At 40.0% G+C, this 18,190-nt stretch overlaps 1 protein-coding gene and 1 long non-coding RNA gene across 2 annotated transcripts; both read left to right on the forward strand.

The window, feature by feature from the left end:
- Positions 1 to 1,967: 1,967 nt before the first annotated feature.
- tcf24 (transcription factor 24) lies at positions 1,968 to 3,974 on the forward strand. The gene is made up of 2 exons (XM_088919073.1): positions 1,968 to 2,462; positions 3,861 to 3,974. Exons 1-2 carry the CDS (start codon positions 1,968 to 1,970, stop codon positions 3,972 to 3,974), a joined length of 609 nt encoding a protein of 202 aa, XP_088775199.1.
- A 5,499-nt stretch (positions 3,975 to 9,473) lies between these two features.
- On the forward strand, positions 9,474 to 17,777 carry LOC148831775 (uncharacterized). Its single transcript, XR_016091247.1, has 4 exons — positions 9,474 to 9,575; positions 15,390 to 16,113; positions 16,562 to 16,656; positions 17,572 to 17,777. It is a non-coding gene; the product is annotated as an uncharacterized LOC148831775 (long non-coding RNA).
- The last annotated feature ends 413 nt before the right edge of the window (positions 17,778 to 18,190 follow it).

Here is an 18,190-nt window from a genome sequence, read left to right on the forward strand (position 1 = left end):
ACATGTAGTTTGAGTTACTGCCTTGACAGGTCGGGCAAATGATGTGAGAATTATGGCCGTTGAAAGACAGGGAGTTAGTTAAATAGGTTGTTATATTATTACACACAGAACGTAATTCCCCGCGTACCTTTGATGGAACCCCAAAAAGAAAGCGAGCGTACAACCTCTGAAAGACGTAGAGTAATTAAGGGAAAAAAGCTTACTTAACCTTTTTGCTTTGCTTTATAATTAGTGCCCTGGAGCAATGCTGTTACTTCATCCTTACAAAAACAATGTTTATTAAGAACAGTCTGAGATATACATGTTATGAATAATTCCATTCATTAATTTGCCGAGATCCCCGTTAGCGGACATTGGAAATCAGTGTGATTAATTTAGGAGGCTCGCAAGAATTTCCTCACGCATGAATGTTGATTGCAGTTTAGGATTTATTTATTAGCTGTTACTGTGGAAATTAAACGGTGTGACAGCGCAATGAGAATATGCATCTTAAACCGCGTATCTGTATTGGGTTTTTTACATCTAAAACGTCAAAATAATGCTTTATACTGTAAGAATAAATTAGTAGTCCACATTCGATTTATTTTAACATTTTATAACCAGCCTACACCTTGAATATTAAGAAAGTATAGGATTATTGGTATAATATAATGGATTAGATGGACGCCTATTAAAACGTTTTTTTGTAGTTACAGTATGTTACATTATTACACATAGGTTACAGTAGGAAGGAACGGTTTCATGAAAGAGGCGTTTTATTTCTAAGATAAAAATAACGTGATTTCACATTAGTTATTGGTCTTCCCTATCTGCCATTAGTGCGCTTAAGTCTTGTTTAATATCTACGCAGACTGTAGGTGGTATACAGTTCAAAAATGCCTCTGGCGTTCTGTATGGGTCTCCATTCTCCAGTAAAAATAAGTTGGGGTAGGAGCGGAGCTGGGTGTCTCTCCTGCTGCCAGAGAGACTTAAGAGGTTGTGATTAATTACTCCGGAGTGAAAGAGCTGTCAACTCTTTGTGTTTCCATTAAATTAGAGGCTCCAGAGACCGACACGCTCATTCAGGTGAGATCTCGACTCGCGAACGCAGGGACGCGGCACTTCTCCTCCACATCAGCCGCCGGCGAGTTATAAAGCTTTCTCGGCCGGGAGCTGGAACAGGGGAATCCGAGGAGCTCTGCGCGCCGACACAACTCTCGCAGACTACATGCAACGTCTTCGGAGAGCACTACAATCTGGGACGTTAAAAGGTAAGCCTTGATGCACGTCCAACTAAATGACAGATAACAAGCGTGTAATAAATACTTCTCGATTAAGTGCGGTTTAAAACAGAACCCACCGGAGGCGGTTTGTGTTACTAGAATCTTTCGAATACTTATTATAGCCTCACAAAAAGAAGAGTTAAGACACAGATTATATACTGTACTGGAGAATGGACCTGAAAAGCGTCGTTTTATTGCTCGTAAAGTATACCTTTTCACCGCAATATGCGTGTTTTTGATTACCTAACGAAGTCTTTAACCTCACACGTTTACATTTTGAGTCTTTTATCAATTTTTGACGAAAGTGACGCCATGAAAGAAGCTTTTATGCAGGTTATGTTTTTTTTCATTTTCTATGAAATGCTAGTGGTATAGATACATAAATGTGTTTTGCACAGTTTATCTAATCCAGTACTACGTTACCTAAACCAACGGCACTTTTGAAGATTATAGGTCACATTTTCTTAAAATCCACAATGTGCCTGAAAATCTAAAGTAGAGGTCTAGGCTATGAGAAATATATATATTTATAAATACATTTATTTCACTTCAACTAGATTTTTTTAAATAATAGTCACGATTGTATATATATTAATATGTAATCTAAAAGGTATACACATCTCTCATGTTTTTGTACAACACTTTCCTCATAAAGGAAGTGCGACCGAGTTATAATAATTCAAGTTGTCGCATGATTAAGTCCAAATGGGTTTTCTTGCGCAGGTTTGCAGTAGGTGCCGCGTCCCTGTGGTTGGAAGGCACGCACGCCTTATGGATAGCGGGAATGATTCGTTAACAGTCATGGATGACAGCCCCTCTTCCAGCCCGAGCTCCAGCCCCAGCCCCGACAGGGACGCCCTCTTGTCCCCGGACAGGCGGCGCTCAGGGGCGCTGACCCCCTCCAGGGTGGTCCGGCCTGGCAGCTTGGGCGGCCGGGGGAGACCGGCCGCGGCCAACGCGGCCCGGGAGAGGAGCCGGGTGCAGACGCTCAGGCACGCTTTCCTGGAGCTACAAAGGACTCTGCCCTCCGTTCCTCCGGACACCAAACTGTCAAAACTAGATGTCCTGATACTGGCCACCACGTACATCGCGCACCTGACCAGGACCCTCCAGGAAGAGGGGATGGAGGAAGGAGAAGGAACCAGACAAGCTGAACTTTTACACTCGCTGAAAGGGGACGGCTACCTCCACCCAGTGAAAGTAAGTAAACATAAGGGAATTTATTTCTATTAAAAAAAAAAGCCGTAGTGTAAAAAAACAAACCAACACCGTAATCTCAAATCTAGTCGTTTAAAGGAATTATTGCTGTTTATGATAACGTGACAGTGTAGTTACTGTAAAACTGTTTAAATATTGTAACAAATGGCTCATATGGTTTTAGATATTGGGCTACGTGTTCGTGTCCTCGAGCCAGTTTTAATTTTCCAAAACTGTTGACAGAGAACCTACCGAAATATGATGTGAAAAACATACTGTACATTTCAGATGCATTGTCATCTTTAATTGAGACCTTACGCAAATGCACTTTACACTTTCTATCTTAAAAATGGCTGGTCTTTTGTAAATTGGAGGTGTACGACTCCAATGTTTATTTGTGGGAATGCAGAAGTCGTCCAATTTGCGTTCCAGTCACAACAATGAGCTCAAAAATGTTTATTTTATGTTTATAGTAAATGTAAACGTTTATAGTAAGCAAGCCATAATACTTGTTGTTCGCGTTAGGCCTACAATAATTACCTTTAACAACTTCATTCTGTCTGCCGTTTTAATCAGTGGGATAAACATGAGAAACATATTTGCGTGCAGATCATGCTCAGGATAAAACAATATATTTTAAAAATAATTTTGAAACGTATGTGATAGACATTATGAATTAAAACCGCAATGGCCTATTAACAAATATACAGTATGCTATGGTATTAAAGCGGAAAATATTTCGATACTCTGAATTGTGCAAACGTTTTAACTGAATTGTATAACATTTCAGTGATTTTTGATGTCGCGGCATTCAGATTAAACCTTAAACCACTATCTCATTGTATTAAATGAAATGTTGCGCACATTGAGTAAGGATAGCTAAATTAAACGCTGTTTTTATTCAATAAATAATATAGCAAACAAAATAAAACCTTTACAATCTGTTAATTCTGACTGACTAATTTTTTTTTAAATAAATTGGAGGTGTACTACTAATATTTATGTGTAAATGTAGAAGTCGTCCGTATTACGTTCCACTCACAAAATAAACAGTTTTGAGTTATTTTTGTGTTTATAGTAAGCAAGCCATAGTACTTTTTAATGAGGTGCAGCTGAAGTATTTGATGATTCGTAACAGTGGCGTATCTGCGACAAAACAAACTAACACACAATCTGAAACAACAAAATAAATTGTTAAAACTTCCATTCGCAGTATTCGCATATCTAGGCTGCGACGCTTCTGGAAAACAGTTATTTTACTTCATCACAGACTATCCAGTTTTCTGTAATGAATTTGGTCGTGTTTCTCTCAAGAAATACGCGAAGCAAGGATGAGCTCAATACAGCACAGATCATATATGAATGGAAGAAGGGTTCATATTTGTCCTGTTTTCTTTGCAGAAGTGGCCAATGCGTTCTCGACTGTACATCGGGGCTACAGGACAGTTCCTGAGTAGCTCCGGTCAGGGTGAGGGTTCGAATCAGGGAGAGCCGTCATCTGCTTCTCAGACTTAAACACTCTCCCGTGACGGTTCTGCGTTTAATACTCACGCAACATGTGCACCTTTTGTTATGGCGGAGGAAGAAAAAGGTTTACTTCAATTTTGTGCGGCCGTCGCCCTGCTGCAGTGACAACCGCAGACAGGCGGTTTCTCAAAACTGCAGGGGGGTGGTCTCTTATGGTGTTTCTTCGTGTGGAAAAGTGAACTGTATACATGGATTACATGGAAAATGTATTTGTGTTAAATACTTTTCATATTTGGTCTCTTGCATAAATTGTATCTCTTCAACAAAGCTTTTTTTTCCATCTTGAAGAGAAACTGCTTTCAGAAACTGAAATTTTCTTGAATGAAGGTTAGTGCTTTTTCTGGGATGGCTGGGAGTGAGAAGGACGCTAGGAACACAAGCTTGAGCATATAGTACATTAATATATTTGTGTAAATACTGTTTGAAAATATGCCATTCTGTCTGAGTCCATGTAATTTGCTTTATGTAAAGCTCCTGTAAAGCTGTTGAATTTTCTTTTCCAGAAAGTCCTACAACTCTGTACTTGTTACAGATTCTTGAAGAACTATTGTGCTTTAAAAAATTCCATTTGTTAAAGTAATGAGCTTTCATGCCTGACTGGTTGGCAATGCACTTTCCGTTAAAACATTTGCACTAAACGCATGTCTGAATAACGAAACATTTGTCAAGTGAAGTGGTCTGTCAGATTCCCAACAATACTGGTGGGACCATCCTAATGTCTCCCATGATTCTTCTTGTGAATAGATGTAAATACAGCAAATGGCTTATTAGATAATAAATGAAGAAATAAAAACAACTGATTCAAACGCTGCTACGTAGACAATTTGTGTTCTGTCTCTTAAGCTCTACCACTTAAACAGATTATCTCATATTGTAGTCACGTCCTTTCACAAACGGCATGAATATGTAATTAACTCTTTCAACACATTCATTATTACAGTATATGAAAAGAATCTAAAATACTGGTAAGAAGACATATGTAAGCAGTTATCCTGTCAGAAGTTTCATTTGTAGTGTTTTTTTTATTAAAACTTCAGGTCCAAGTTAATTGTTCGTGAAAAAGATGAACTCTCATTCATTATTTTTTTAAAGTTGGGATTTAATGCAACAAGTTCAGAAAAAAATGCTAGTGTGCAGCATAATTTCCTGTTTAAAATAAGAAAACCTGTTAAAAATAAACTCATTGCCATAAAAATGAAGACAACAGGGGTGTGTAACATTTTCCCAATTAGTCAAAAAGTGCTACATGGTATTAAAGGTTCTGTTTGTGTAAGGGCATGAACAGCTCCTCAGTAAATGAGTTCTTCAGTTTATCGTTGAAGGGTAATCTTTGGAAGTCAATTTCTGCCCCCCCCAAATTTTGACCCTCAAATTCTATCACGGTGTCTGCTAATCTCAGTCGGCTTTCCTTTTCATGAATTGCCATCGTAATGATAAACTGAATTTACAGTTCAAACAGGAAGAAAAGCCGAAGGCCCTGGCCTTATACACAGTCTGCCTCCGAGTGCGTCGAGCTGCATGCCAGGCAATCAAACTGCCTCTTTATTTACTGAACCAAAGGCTTTGTGTAGAGGAGGACAGGGGGTCTTCTGAACCAGCACTGCCTGAAATGATCAGCTGTGGTTTCCGATCATAACCTCACTTTCCAGTGTCACTCAGCGTGAACGGTATAACACAGGAACCTTCACTGTGAAGATGCTATGACCTCACCTTCCATATAGCTTTCATGTACAATGTTACAGTTTCAAGTGAAAATGAACAAAAGAAATAAAATGTATGCTCTGTCTAATCACTTGTAACCTGTCATTTTTGCTTTGTGAAAAGCTTAAAAAATAGAGAGTTAAATACTGTATGTATGAATTAAAAACACCAATCTGCATTTTTTGTAACCACTGGAAGACTTCTATAGTTTAATCAGATTTTATCATTTATTCCCATAAGAGTCTAAAATAATTACCAAATAGATCATTAAAATTGCCTTCAGAACTGCAATTATTTATTTGTACTCTTAAAAATATTTTGAAGCCTGCATATGAGTGTAGAGTTTGTGACTCTTGTGTTAGTCACAACTGTTTTTCTTTTCATTTTGTTCAACTTTTCTACACAACCACGTCTTCATACAGTATGTACACTGTAGAAGTGCTTTATGTTTGCACAGGCGGAAATATGAGCTCAAATCTGGACAAAACAATAAGACAAAAACAGCTTCAGACACTAACCTGCCACAACACACCTTCAATTTTTATTTAGGTAAATACATATTGCATCAAGTGACAACTTCTTAAAATTAAACATTGAGAAAAAAGTCATAGAAGAATCAGCTAATTAAATAATGGACCAAAATAAATTGTGATTCGATATACAGTATGTTGCTGAAAAATACATTGCTTATTATAGAGTAGGCTTCCTATAAACCTATGGATATAATATTGCATACCTTATTTTTATGCTTATCAGTGTCCTCAGGCAATTTAATATGATTAGATCGACTAACTAAAATTTCATTCTAGACAGCAAAAAATCTAAAATGATTTTAAATGATTTAGGAAAGATTATACACATTCGTAAATGAACTGTAATTAGTCTTGCTTTCGTTTTTTGTTTGCTCAACAACTGAATGGACTGTTATACTATGATGTGATTTGGTCCTATAGGGTAGATCTGTGGACTATACAGTTTCTAAATTGACTGACGCGTGTTTATGTTCATTAATCCTTTACAATTACCCTGCAGAATACAAAGTTTTGGAAACGGATCGAAACACATTAAAATATTTGTGGATTGTGAGGAGTAAATAAATATGAATGATTAATGTTATATTGATATTAATTATTATATATGCTTTTAAAGTGCACTGTTTGAAGAGTCTTAACATACCCGTGTTTGATACCTACAGTATCTCGTTTCGAGCGCTTTTTTATTAGCGGACTTGAAAGTGGGCCCAGCCAGTCGATCTGTAAGTTCAGTCCATAATGGGAAAAATGAAAGAAGAGTATGCCATCAGAAGAGCTGAGAAAACGAGGAGAAAAATAACGTCTGAGAGTCACATCCACAATGACAGGGATCTCTGCTGTGTGATTATACTAACATCATTTTGCCGAGAACATTCAGAGATGAATCATGCGTTCTGAAACAATATCCATTTCACTTCTGGGCTCTTATTTCAGTTTTACCTTAATTAATATAAATTAATTAAATTAAGTATAGGAAATGTGATTAGTCATAATACAGGAAAAGAAAGTCCATAACCTTTTAACTGTGTGCCCTGTGGTCTGAACATAGGACTTTAATACGTTGAAAACTGGTAAAATTATCATACTTATTTGTTTTAAATATACCCTCTGTTGCATGCACAACTTTTGTTAGTATTGTCAGCGTTTAAAGAAGATTGTGAACAATCTTGTGATGTCAGCAAATTATGAATCATGGTAGGATTACAGCAAGTATATGCAAAGTCAAAAGTATTTGCTGAAAGCTGACTGATTTGTGAAGAGGTACTGTATTCACTCTCCAAAGACATTCGCTGTACCAATTTTTTTTTCTAGCTGTATGCCTCAGGGAGGTATATATGATAGTAATAACGTTATATCTTCGTGAGGAGATCACACAGCGACAGAGGAAAGGCGTCTTCAATCCTGTGGGAATAATGGGGAGTCCACTGGGTTTCTGTTTGTCGAAGAATCTACTCCCTGTATATCTGATAGCACTCTTAAGTAATCTTAACCCTCCTCAAGACAAGTGTGATCACTTAATGTTCGATCGCTATTTAGCAGTTCACTTTTTCCCAAAAGAAAGCGTTAAAACCACACTGCAAAACAAACAAGGAAATTTGTCAATAGGTGTGGTTCTGCTACATAAGCAGTGTTTTGGGGATACATGGTTTTGATACGACTACAACCTCATGGTATACACACATCTATCCACATAAAGCTTTCAATTATGTAATTCGGATGTTTTATTTTTCTGTTTTGCCATTATATTATTATTAACAACAATCATCATCGTCAACTTTATTTAACCAAATAACTAATTATCCTTTGCAGCAAGGACGGGGTCAGGAGGCTCACACCACTGACACGAAAGACGAATCAGAGAAATAAAATTAAGATATGATGTGTTAACAAGACTAATTGTCAAGTACGAAAGATTCTTACGACTAAAAACACCCCAAGATACCAGGGTTGACTGTTTCAATTTACACTCCGGAGTTTCCACTCATTAGCAATGGCAAATTAAAATGACTTGTACCCTCTGTCAGCAGTTGCTCTTGGGCGGTGCAGTTTCATAAATACAAAAAAACTACACTTTTGAATGTACGATGGCACGGAGAACTGCAATAAATTAAGATGGGAATTTGTTTTCGCAGTCAAAGATCATTAAACGGATTCGAAACAGCATTCATCTCATACGCGGAGAGTGTCTATAGATGAAAAAGGTCACAATGATGACCTTCAAATGATTCAAAACTCCGCTGCTCAACTTCTAAGGCGTTCAAGGCCAGATGACTACAGTTCAAAATTTTAGCTTTAGCTTTAGCTGAGGCACATCTTTTACAGTAGTACTTTTTTATAGGTACAAACGTCTCAAGATTTCAGCCGCCTAGCATCACAAAACGTGAACTCACTCCCAGCTCTCCGAGTAATGGGAACTCTTTTAGTTTTTAAATCTAGACTAAAGACACGAATCTGCTTACTCAAGCGCTCAGATAACGTCTGCCTTTTCCTTGTTTTTATTTCTATATTTCCTTATTACTGTTAAATGATATTTTGATTTTATTTTCTTTTTTTGTGTGTTTTTGTCTTTACTGTATGAAGTGCCCCACACATTATTGATGTACCTGGGGACTGAAATCAATCCTTGCATGATTAGTGCGACAGGGGGCGCCACCGATAAATGGATTGACATAAATGGTCCCGAGAACAACATCACCCACCGCACAGTTGCATATGAACCAGCAACTAGTGGAACTTTTAAAAACAAGCGGTTCCAAATCTGGACTCGAAATTAGCATGTGATTGATCAATAACTACCTTGCTTGCCAGGACTGGCTTCGAGTCCTGACGTGGATAAAGCAGCTAGAAATGAATGGATGGATTTAACACTTTTGAAAGTCAAAGTGCTGTGTAGGTGTTGGGGGGATTTGTATGTTAGGCTTATATATTTTTTCTATATATCATTTAAACCTATTCTGTTTGCACGAATGCAAAACATACATTTTGGGACACCCAGCATTTATTTTTCCACTTCTGCTTTTAAAACACAGTCTCCAGCTCTTTCGTTGTTGACATCAGGCATAAATAAATACAAAAATAAAATTAATGTTAATAATACGCTTGAAATTCGACTATTTTCTCTGAAGGCACAGTTAAGTTTTTAACTACTGAGTGTATAAATCGCAGCTAGATAAACCTTGTAGGAACAGAGTATATTACCCAGCATGCACACCGGCCAAGCCCCAAGCACTTCCGCTGACGTCCTGAAACCGCCAGTATAAGCGGAAGTGGGGACTAAGGCTACGTGTGCTTTTTCAGTGGGCTGGGAGTGGATGTGGTGTCTTGCCGGCCTACTTGCTTCTTTTGCTTTGAACAGGTAAAGATCACTGAGCGATAATCCAGTGGCGACAGGGTTGTGTTTTTTTTCCTCTCCATGTTTTTCCATAGTATATTGCAGTTCAGCGTGGGTTTTGTAACAGTATCGGCCTCGGTCCGAGGGTCGTTGAAAATTTCCACAGCACAATTCTTTTGTTTGCATAATCGTATTTCGTATTTCAGTCGAAGTTTTAAATACATTGAAGTCGGAATGATGTAAGACTGTTCAGATCAATCCGTTTTTCCTGGTGAACTTTCCGAGTCCATGTGATTATCGTCTACATGAAAGGTGTAATTGTCTAATAGTCAAGTTCTAAGATGGCGGCAGTCTAATCTTTTAGTATATTATAGGGTTTATAAATAGTTTTGCATGTTCTACTTGGTTGATGTAAACGAAGGCGTTTGTCTTCCTCTGCCGTTTTGTCCGTACGCCCTTTGTTCGGCAGCCGAAAATGGAGCTGATAATGTGCACTTTCATGGAAAAGAAAAAATGGCGTCTTCTCCAATTGTGCGGTAGTTCAAAAAAAGAGTCCTAATCATATTATGTCGACGATTAAATCGATTGGCGAGTTCCTGGGTGGTTCCCGAGTCGCTGGGCCCCGAGGACAGAGGGAGGGATCTGGGGCCCGAGTCGACCGGGTTACAGTACACAACACCCAGCAACCGTGAACTCTCTAGCTCCGCTCAAGAACACTCATAGCCTTCGGATAAACGATTGTGTTAAGGAAGTATTGCTGAAGGAACTGCTGTTAGTGGGGCCAGCAGGGGGCGCTCACCCTGCGGTCTTTGTGGGTCCTAATGTCCTAGTATAGTTACGGGGCACTATACTGTTAAAAAGGCGTCTCTCGGATGAGACATAAAACTGAGGTCCTGACTCTCTGTGGTCTTTAAAAATACCAGGGCTTCTCGATAAAGTAGGGTTGTTACCCCAGTGTCCTGGCCAAATTTCCTCATTAGCATTTACCAGTCATGGCCTCCTAACAATCCCCTCCTCTAAACTGGCTTCATCACTCTGTTCTCCCCACTGAGAGCTGGTGTGTGGTGAGTGTACTGGCGCACTATGGCTGCTGTCGCATCATCCAGGTGGGGCTGCACGCTGGTGCTGGTGGAGGGGAGTCCCCATTACCTGTAAAGCGCTTTAAGTGGAGCATCCAGAAAAGTGCTGTGTAAGGAATTATTATTAATAAGATTATCCCATTTCCCAAAATGTCCCATGTAACTCAGGACCATAATAAACACTGTACCTAAGGTAAGAGGAATACATAACCTGAAAACTGGAACTGTTTCATTTGCATTGCAGATGCATTTTTTTAAAATCTGAAATCATGGTGATGCAAATCAAATCAGATTGTACATTTCCTGTCTCATTGGTATCAGTTTGTTAAAATATTCAGGGAAACAGTTTCTGTGAAAGTTATGTATTCCTACCTGGACAGCGATACCTCTATCAGTAGTTTTAAGTGTACAAGTGCTGTTTATGAGCTAGCTAGTTGTAGAAAATGTAGATAATGTAAAAAGTAGACACATGTGAAATGAACTTTATCACAGTAAGTGTAGTTATGTATTTTAAGGGTGCATACTTGAAGTATATTTCTTCTATACAGATACAGCCGTGGAGTTGCAGCTGAAAATCTGCGGGTCACTATGGGGCGTTTGTGAGCTGCTGCCTGTAGGGTTGGGAGAGCTCCATTGCAGCGGGTTGGAGTCGTAATTGTACGCGTTCTAGAAAGACAAATTTACTGAAGGGTGGCGGAGAGGGAAATCTGTGCTGAAAGGAGAAAAGCTGTCAGGACAGTGTCATCATAAATCATAGTAGCAGCTGGCTGTCCCAGTTCGGGTGATAAATTGCCCCTTTGCCATTTGGCTGCTGTGGATTGAGCTGTCCAGCGGCTCTGGCCAGGCTGACTGACGTGGGTTAGGGGCTGCGAGGCCTGCCTTTGGCCGTCTCTGCGGTGCTGCGGTCTTGGTAAAGGTCCTGACATTGAGCTGAACCTGCCCGGGAGGCAGCTCTGTGGCGCAGTGCCGAGCCCTGCTGCCAGGCTGTGCTGACATGTCCCCTTTGACCTCCGGTTCATCCGTCATTCCTCCTGTCTGGCATTATCTCAGCGCACTGGCTATTCCTTCAACATGCCTGCTCCGTGGCATAAAGAAAATCAATACCTGGGAATTGGAGGCCTTCTGATAATGGATGGATGGGTAATTAGTCATTTTTGTGCCAACTTTGGGTGTCAGTCAGGTTGGGCAGACTCAAGAGTGTTGACAACCAGGTTCAGCCTAATTTTTAATAGAACAGCTTGGGAAATATTTAAAATTGAGAAAGACGGTACAGGTTACAACGGGCCTAATGGTAGTGCAATGGCAATATGCTTTTATTATCCTTTGAACGTATAAACCTGGAAATTCCAGCTGCTGAAGATGAAAAGGTTGTCCTCCTTTAAGGCTGTAATGTTTTTAGGTCAGAATGTTTATTTCTGAAACATATTAAAATTGTTTATACCTCCTGAAGTGTGATTTTACCCAATATTTCAGTCTCAATGCAGTGATCTAACTTCTGGGATGAATTTGAAGTCTGCTTTTTCAGTGATAGCTGTGCTAGAGAATTTTCAGGCAGAACCTTTTTATTTTTTTATGAAAATGACTTTTTTTTTTTAAGACGGAGCCTTTATAAAACGTGAGAATTGTACTTGAACACTGTGGTAATCTTCTGCAAGTTGTGTTGAGTTGTGGAAATGATTCATTATGGCGTCAGATAAAGAATGCTGTGTGCTTATCCATGCACCTTAACTGGTAGATTTGATTGGCTAAAAAAACCTGGAGAGCTTTTACCTCCTCCCTTAAGTGAAAAGCTTTGCTAAAATAAACGATTTAAAAATGTCTTTTATGGGGATTCTGATTTAGGGGTGTTCAGTTATAATCACACAGATGATAGCTTTTGCATCATTGACTCCTCAGCCAAGCGCAGATACCCAGTGCCTGTATCTGCGGTTCCTCTCATGCTGAGCAGCAGCACATCACCAGTAGGGTATAGATGGGGACGGCATCTATCTATTGTGACTGATTATCCGCGGTTCCCACTTCCCAGAGAGCCCTGACCTCCGCTGTCACAACGTGCCCTCCACAGTTAACCTCGCCACCAGCTGATCGTTACAAGAGTTAGCTCCTGGACTTCATGATTAACTAGCTGAGGTCAGGGTGGGTTTTTATGCTGTCTAAAAGGGGTAAAAAAGGGTGCCGACTTTTTTTTTTTTTTTTTTTCCCCCCACTACGTACAAGAGAAATGTAAAAGTATTCCAAATTTTGGAGCTCTAGGAATATTCAGAAGATGGAGAATATAAGAGGCTACAATGGCAAGAAGGCCACTTGTCTCTGTCCCATCTAGCCCTTTTGGTTGCTGGTAGTGAATTGACCCCAGGAGCTCATTCATCATCTGAAGAGATGGTATCTGCTTCGGCAGCATGGCTGGGTGGCTTGTTTTACATCCGTGTCCTTTTAGTTCCCACTTGTACACTTGTGTTTCGTGACTCACTGTTGAATCGGAAGACGTCCCCTGTGTGGGTTTTGTCTTTGAGGAGTTGACATGTTTTAATCTCGTCGCCCTTCTAAATTCTTTCTAGTTTATAAAAACAGTTGCCTAGATGTTTCTTTTTCATTGTAGGACATTTGTTGTCGCCAGAATTGTTTGGGTACATGTGTGTTGGAGGAAGGGTGTTACTATTTTCTGGATCCATTCCAAAGCAGAAATCCATAATCCTTTGCAAAGTAAGCAAAATTTAATGCAATATTCTAATCCAAGATCTCATTTGTGCATTCTACAATATTAAAACTGCATTCTTCCATTTCAGTTTTACACTTTTAACTGTGTATCCTAACATGGGTTGCCATTTTCTATTGCTTCCTCACATTATCTAGAAAACAGTCAACATCCAACAGAAGCCTTTTTCATAAATGGCTTCTCCAGGCTTGGTGTTTCTCATCTCATGTGATTTGCTCCTGCTGCCTGCATATGACACTCTGCACTTGCCAGCACTAAAGGTGATCTGCCTGGTGTGTCCAGTCAGTGATTAGTCAAACTCAGTCAAAACAATACCAAATAAAAAAATCAGTCAGTTTATGAACTACACCAGGATCGAGTACTTATACAAATGTCTGTCTAGAGGTGGTATAGCAAGGTCTTCTCTGAGCCTGGGGCTTTCCTGCCTGTAGGATGCTGTAGCTCAGTGATAATGCACTCCTGGTTCTGGTTTTTATTCCACATTTCTCTTAATGACTTAAATCTCTGAAATGACTGTTCACTTGGTCTTTCGTCATTGATGAAGATAAGTTCCACATAAAACTTGCTGGCCTGTTGCTCCCCAGAAATAGGAGCGAATATCACAACTTCAGCCTGTTTCCACCTTCAGTTTCAGATGGCCTCCAAATAGCACCGAGTGCAGGAGATCTGATATACTGATGCATTTCACATCCACTGTTATTTTAGGTCAGGCTCTAAACTACAGAGGTGGAAATATTTATATTAAGAGATTATTTTTCCTTTTTAGTTCTGAAACAAATGACAGTGGGTTAGTGTAAATTTTAGATGCGTTCTAAAACAAGTGACTGCAATTTGTCATCCTTTCAAAGCCATGATTAGTAAGTGAAAGATGGGTAAGTGGTGTGAAACTCTAGGGCAGGGGAGTTGATTCCTGTTTCTGGAGAGGCTGGTGTGTCTGCAGGTTTTCAGGGTCTCATGAAAGCAGCTGCACCTGACGACATGGACAAGCTGTTAAAGTGGTCCTGTTAAGCCACTAACCAACTGGTACTAGACAGTACTTTCACAAAGTTCATGATGCTGAGCCTGATTCCGAATTTGTTAAATTTTGCGATCCAATCGGTTAATTCATTTTGTTAGCAAGATTTAATAGCCAATCTGAGAAAGTGAGACTGTAGTTCCCCCTTTAAATACAGCGACGACTGGGCAAGCAGCTGCTGCTGTTTGGCTATGGAAATGGCGGCACGAAACGCCCTCTGCTGGTGCAGTTCCTGTTCTCCAGCAGGTCACACCTGTGCCCTTCTCTGAGGTTCATGTCTGTTCAAGCCACTGTATCAACAGTGAGTTTTAAGTTGGTTGAGGGGGGGGAAAAAAAGTGTTCCTCAAATTAAATGTCCTGTTATTTGGTATTTTAAAAAAGATTTTGAAAAGTTTTTGATTGCAGTAAGCTTTATAAAACTTATAAAAAAAATTATTGAATTACAGTAGCATTATGTTTTGTTATTTTTTCTTTTGTGACCTCGCATGAAAAGAGTTGCCAGTGAGGGGGAGCCTGTTTGGTCTGTCTCGCTTGTTTCAGTAGTGTAATGGCGAAATTAATCTAAAATCTGATACTGCTGTTTATTGACGTAGCCCAAATCCCCACCACTCTGTGTGAAGTTTTATATTCACTGTTGTAAATGGATTCTCTTTTAATATCCAATTCTGACCCCTTGGCCTTGTTTCACTGAGTTACAAACCATCTCCTGAGTGTGACCCTCTCTTTACATTAATTAGCATTTTATATGTGTCTAAACTCTTCAGTCTCATTTGTTCTGGACTTGAAACCATTTGGCACCTTAAGTTATCTATTTATGATAATTCCCTTAGACCTGGAGTCGTCTATGTTCCTGTGAACTCTTGAAGACTCCTTTTTCTCAAATCTAGATGGTGTGTACTGACGTACTAGTACCACTGTGCTGATGTACCACTGTGTATCACGCTTCATAACTGTTTTCTGTAATGGTGTCTTGGTATAATGTATTGTGTGTGTTCTCTACATGAAATATGTTAATTTCTGATTTTCAGGGAGTTGGGCTCAACGCCAAGACCTACACCATGAAGCACAGACCACTGTCCGCACACGCAAACCTTTCCTTCAGATACAGTCTACTGGCCTATCGATGTCATCTTCAAAAAAAACTTTTTCAAGAGAGACCTTTTCCATTAGTTGTGCACCCCATTTTGCATTGTGTACTTGGCGGGTGTTTTTTACCCTTGTCTGACAAGATCAACAGCTGAGCATTCAGAGACTTGTGCGGATTAAAGTGTCAAGCTATGAGTTTGAAATTGGAGAAATCGGCAAAGGAAAACAAGGGGGAGGATCGATCCCTGGGATGCAAGCCCAGTGATGACCGTGTTCGAAAGTTGACACTGTAGGAGTTGGAGGCATTTCTAAACATGTCAGAAATGTTAGTGGAGTATATGACTTCAGATGTGCATTTCCGTGAAGAAAAGCATAATGGAGCTCAACTGAGAGGGGGAAAAGTCAAAAGTGATGGCTGACATTGATCAAATCTAGGAGAGAGAGGAGACAAGGTTTCAGAATCGGTTTCATTCAAGATTTCAGTCAACAAGAACCATCTGATGCTGCAGCTTCTCAAGGAAGAGCTGGACAGCAAGCTGCTGGAATTGAGGAAAAAATGTCACCTGACGAACCTGGGGAAACACAAGCTTCTACGCTCTGTGAGGACTCTAGAGGACTGCTCTTGGAGCTGGTCATTGGGAGAGGAGAGAGCACATGAAGCATCAGGTAACATTGGTACTGAAGTCAGTTGCAGAACTTTAACCTCAACACTAGGGACAGTTTGCAAGTACTCCTGTTTCTTCAGGAGTGATGGTTATTGTCCCAGATTAGGTGAAGTCATGCTGAGGTCTTAGCCATAACAAACACATGAAGTGGAAGGCCACTGGTGGACTGGCAGTGTTTACACCTGCTGCTTGTGAATGTTAAGGTGCACCCGGTGCCTTTCCTGCTGGAGCTGTGATGATTACACAATTCGCCGTTTACCACTCATACCTTGTATATGGGGATGCTGACGATGTGATGATCTGAGCCTCCAGCAGCAGCAGTGACTTGAGCTAGCAGTTGTTTATAATGTAGAAGGTTTTGGAAAATTTTTAGAAAATTTCATGCCTTTACTAATTCCAAAAAAATTAGTGAGTTTGGAATGCTCATTTAAAATCTCTTCTTGTTTCAGGAATTCGATGGTAGTGGAGTGGGGACTCGGGAGGACATGGCCCACTCTGAGACCAGATCAGACGCATTGGGCAATAACTGACAGTCAGTCAGCTGGTAAGGGCTTCTGAGTAGGGAGTTTTACAATTCCTTATCTCTGATCTTCAAAGAGCTGACAGTAAAGAACTCATGAATGAAGAAAGTCAGTTATGTGCTGTGTGAAAAGTACAGTACTGTTTAAGTTTACCACTGTGTTGTGCATGTCTCTTGTATATTTTGATGTGTCACTTCCTTTGGCACTATAGTGGCATTGTTCGTGAAAGGTGGTAGAGTGGTGGAGGGGCACATGTTGGAGAAGCTGTTGTCCCTAAGCCTTATAAAGCATGGCATATTCAGTGTGACATGCAGTTGTTGCACTTACTATTCACCGATTTGTGTTTGGACATACTAAAAGGCAACTCAGCAGTTACCAATGCTTTTAAGTACTGCTCCTTAAGATGTTTCACAGGAAGGAAGTTACTTGATACACTTTGCTAGATGTCACTGTGGATCAAATAGGAAAGACTTTTAACATTTCTGTAAACATCAGCCCATTTTTTTTACATTCTAAATGGCATCAGTATCTGTGCTAGTCAGTATTCACAGCTACATACTAACCTTGTCTCCATTGCACCACATTGAAGGTGTGATGCAGTCTGCTAGAATCAAGACTTGGTGCTAACAGTATGATTTGATGACTATAAGTACATGTTTCTACCTGCACCTTTACATCTCAAAAAAACAAAAATAGTGGGTTCTGCTTCATTTGAACATGCTTACATTGGATTATTTTAACAACTGATAGCGTGAAGAACAATTATCACGCATAAAACCTTTAATCTCAAGATGAGATTTAATTTTGACCCCTTTTTTTCAGGGGCATCTACAGAAAGATTCTGTAGGTCTGTGCAATTTGGAATATTTTTAGGATCCTATTCTCAGTTTCATTCTTCTGCTGCTGTGATTCTAACTGATGGATACTTATTCTTGCAGATTTGCAGTGCCATAGAAGACTGGTGAAGAAGTACATTGGGGCAGCACTATACGTGTTGTACCTGAACACATGGAAAAATATTATCCATGTTCTGTGTTAGAATCTTGAGTTTTTGTTAACATGGATTTTGACCTGGGACTCGGGTCTTTGTTGCTTTAGGGGCTTTGGTGTCCCCGAGAAGTTTTAATTAAATGATTTAGACATTCTTCTGTCTGGTCTCTCTTGTCTACCACTGCATATGACTTATGAGATGCAATAGACTGGTGTTACATTGCAGGGCACACAAGCGCATGCACACTCTCACACCAAGGCCAGTTGTCCCGGAACACAATCTAACCTCCCAATACCTCCCTGGACCATGGGAGGAAACCCATGTGCATGTGGGGAGAACACACGAACTCCAAGCAGACAGCACACAGGTCTGGAGCTGAACCCAGGGCTGTGAGACAGCGATGCTAACCACTGCGCCACTGCCTTCATAGTGCATTTGAACATAAAAATGTGAGCACTTCAGGATTGGCTTTAATTGTATAATATAGAAATACTAAAGTTTGATTACTTTGAGTGCAGAATGGGCTCTGTGAATGAGTGGGCTAATTGTTGGGCAAGGCAGAGGAG

Source organism: Atractosteus spatula, chromosome 6 (assembly GCF_055471065.1).
Source record: "Atractosteus spatula isolate fAtrSpa1 chromosome 6, fAtrSpa1.hap1, whole genome shotgun sequence".
Classification (NCBI taxonomy): domain Eukaryota; kingdom Metazoa; phylum Chordata; class Actinopteri; order Semionotiformes; family Lepisosteidae; genus Atractosteus; species Atractosteus spatula.

Bases quoted from the DNA above. Each gene is read 5' to 3' on its own strand.
- tcf24 (XM_088919073.1), top strand. From the start codon at position 1,968: ATGGGTTTTCTTGCGCAGGTTTGCAGTAGGTGCCGCGTCCCTGTGGTT. The intron at 2,463-3,860 runs GTAAGTAAACAT...TTTTCTTTGCAG, and splicing joins GCTACCTCCACCCAGTGAAA to AAGTGGCCAATGCGTTCTCG.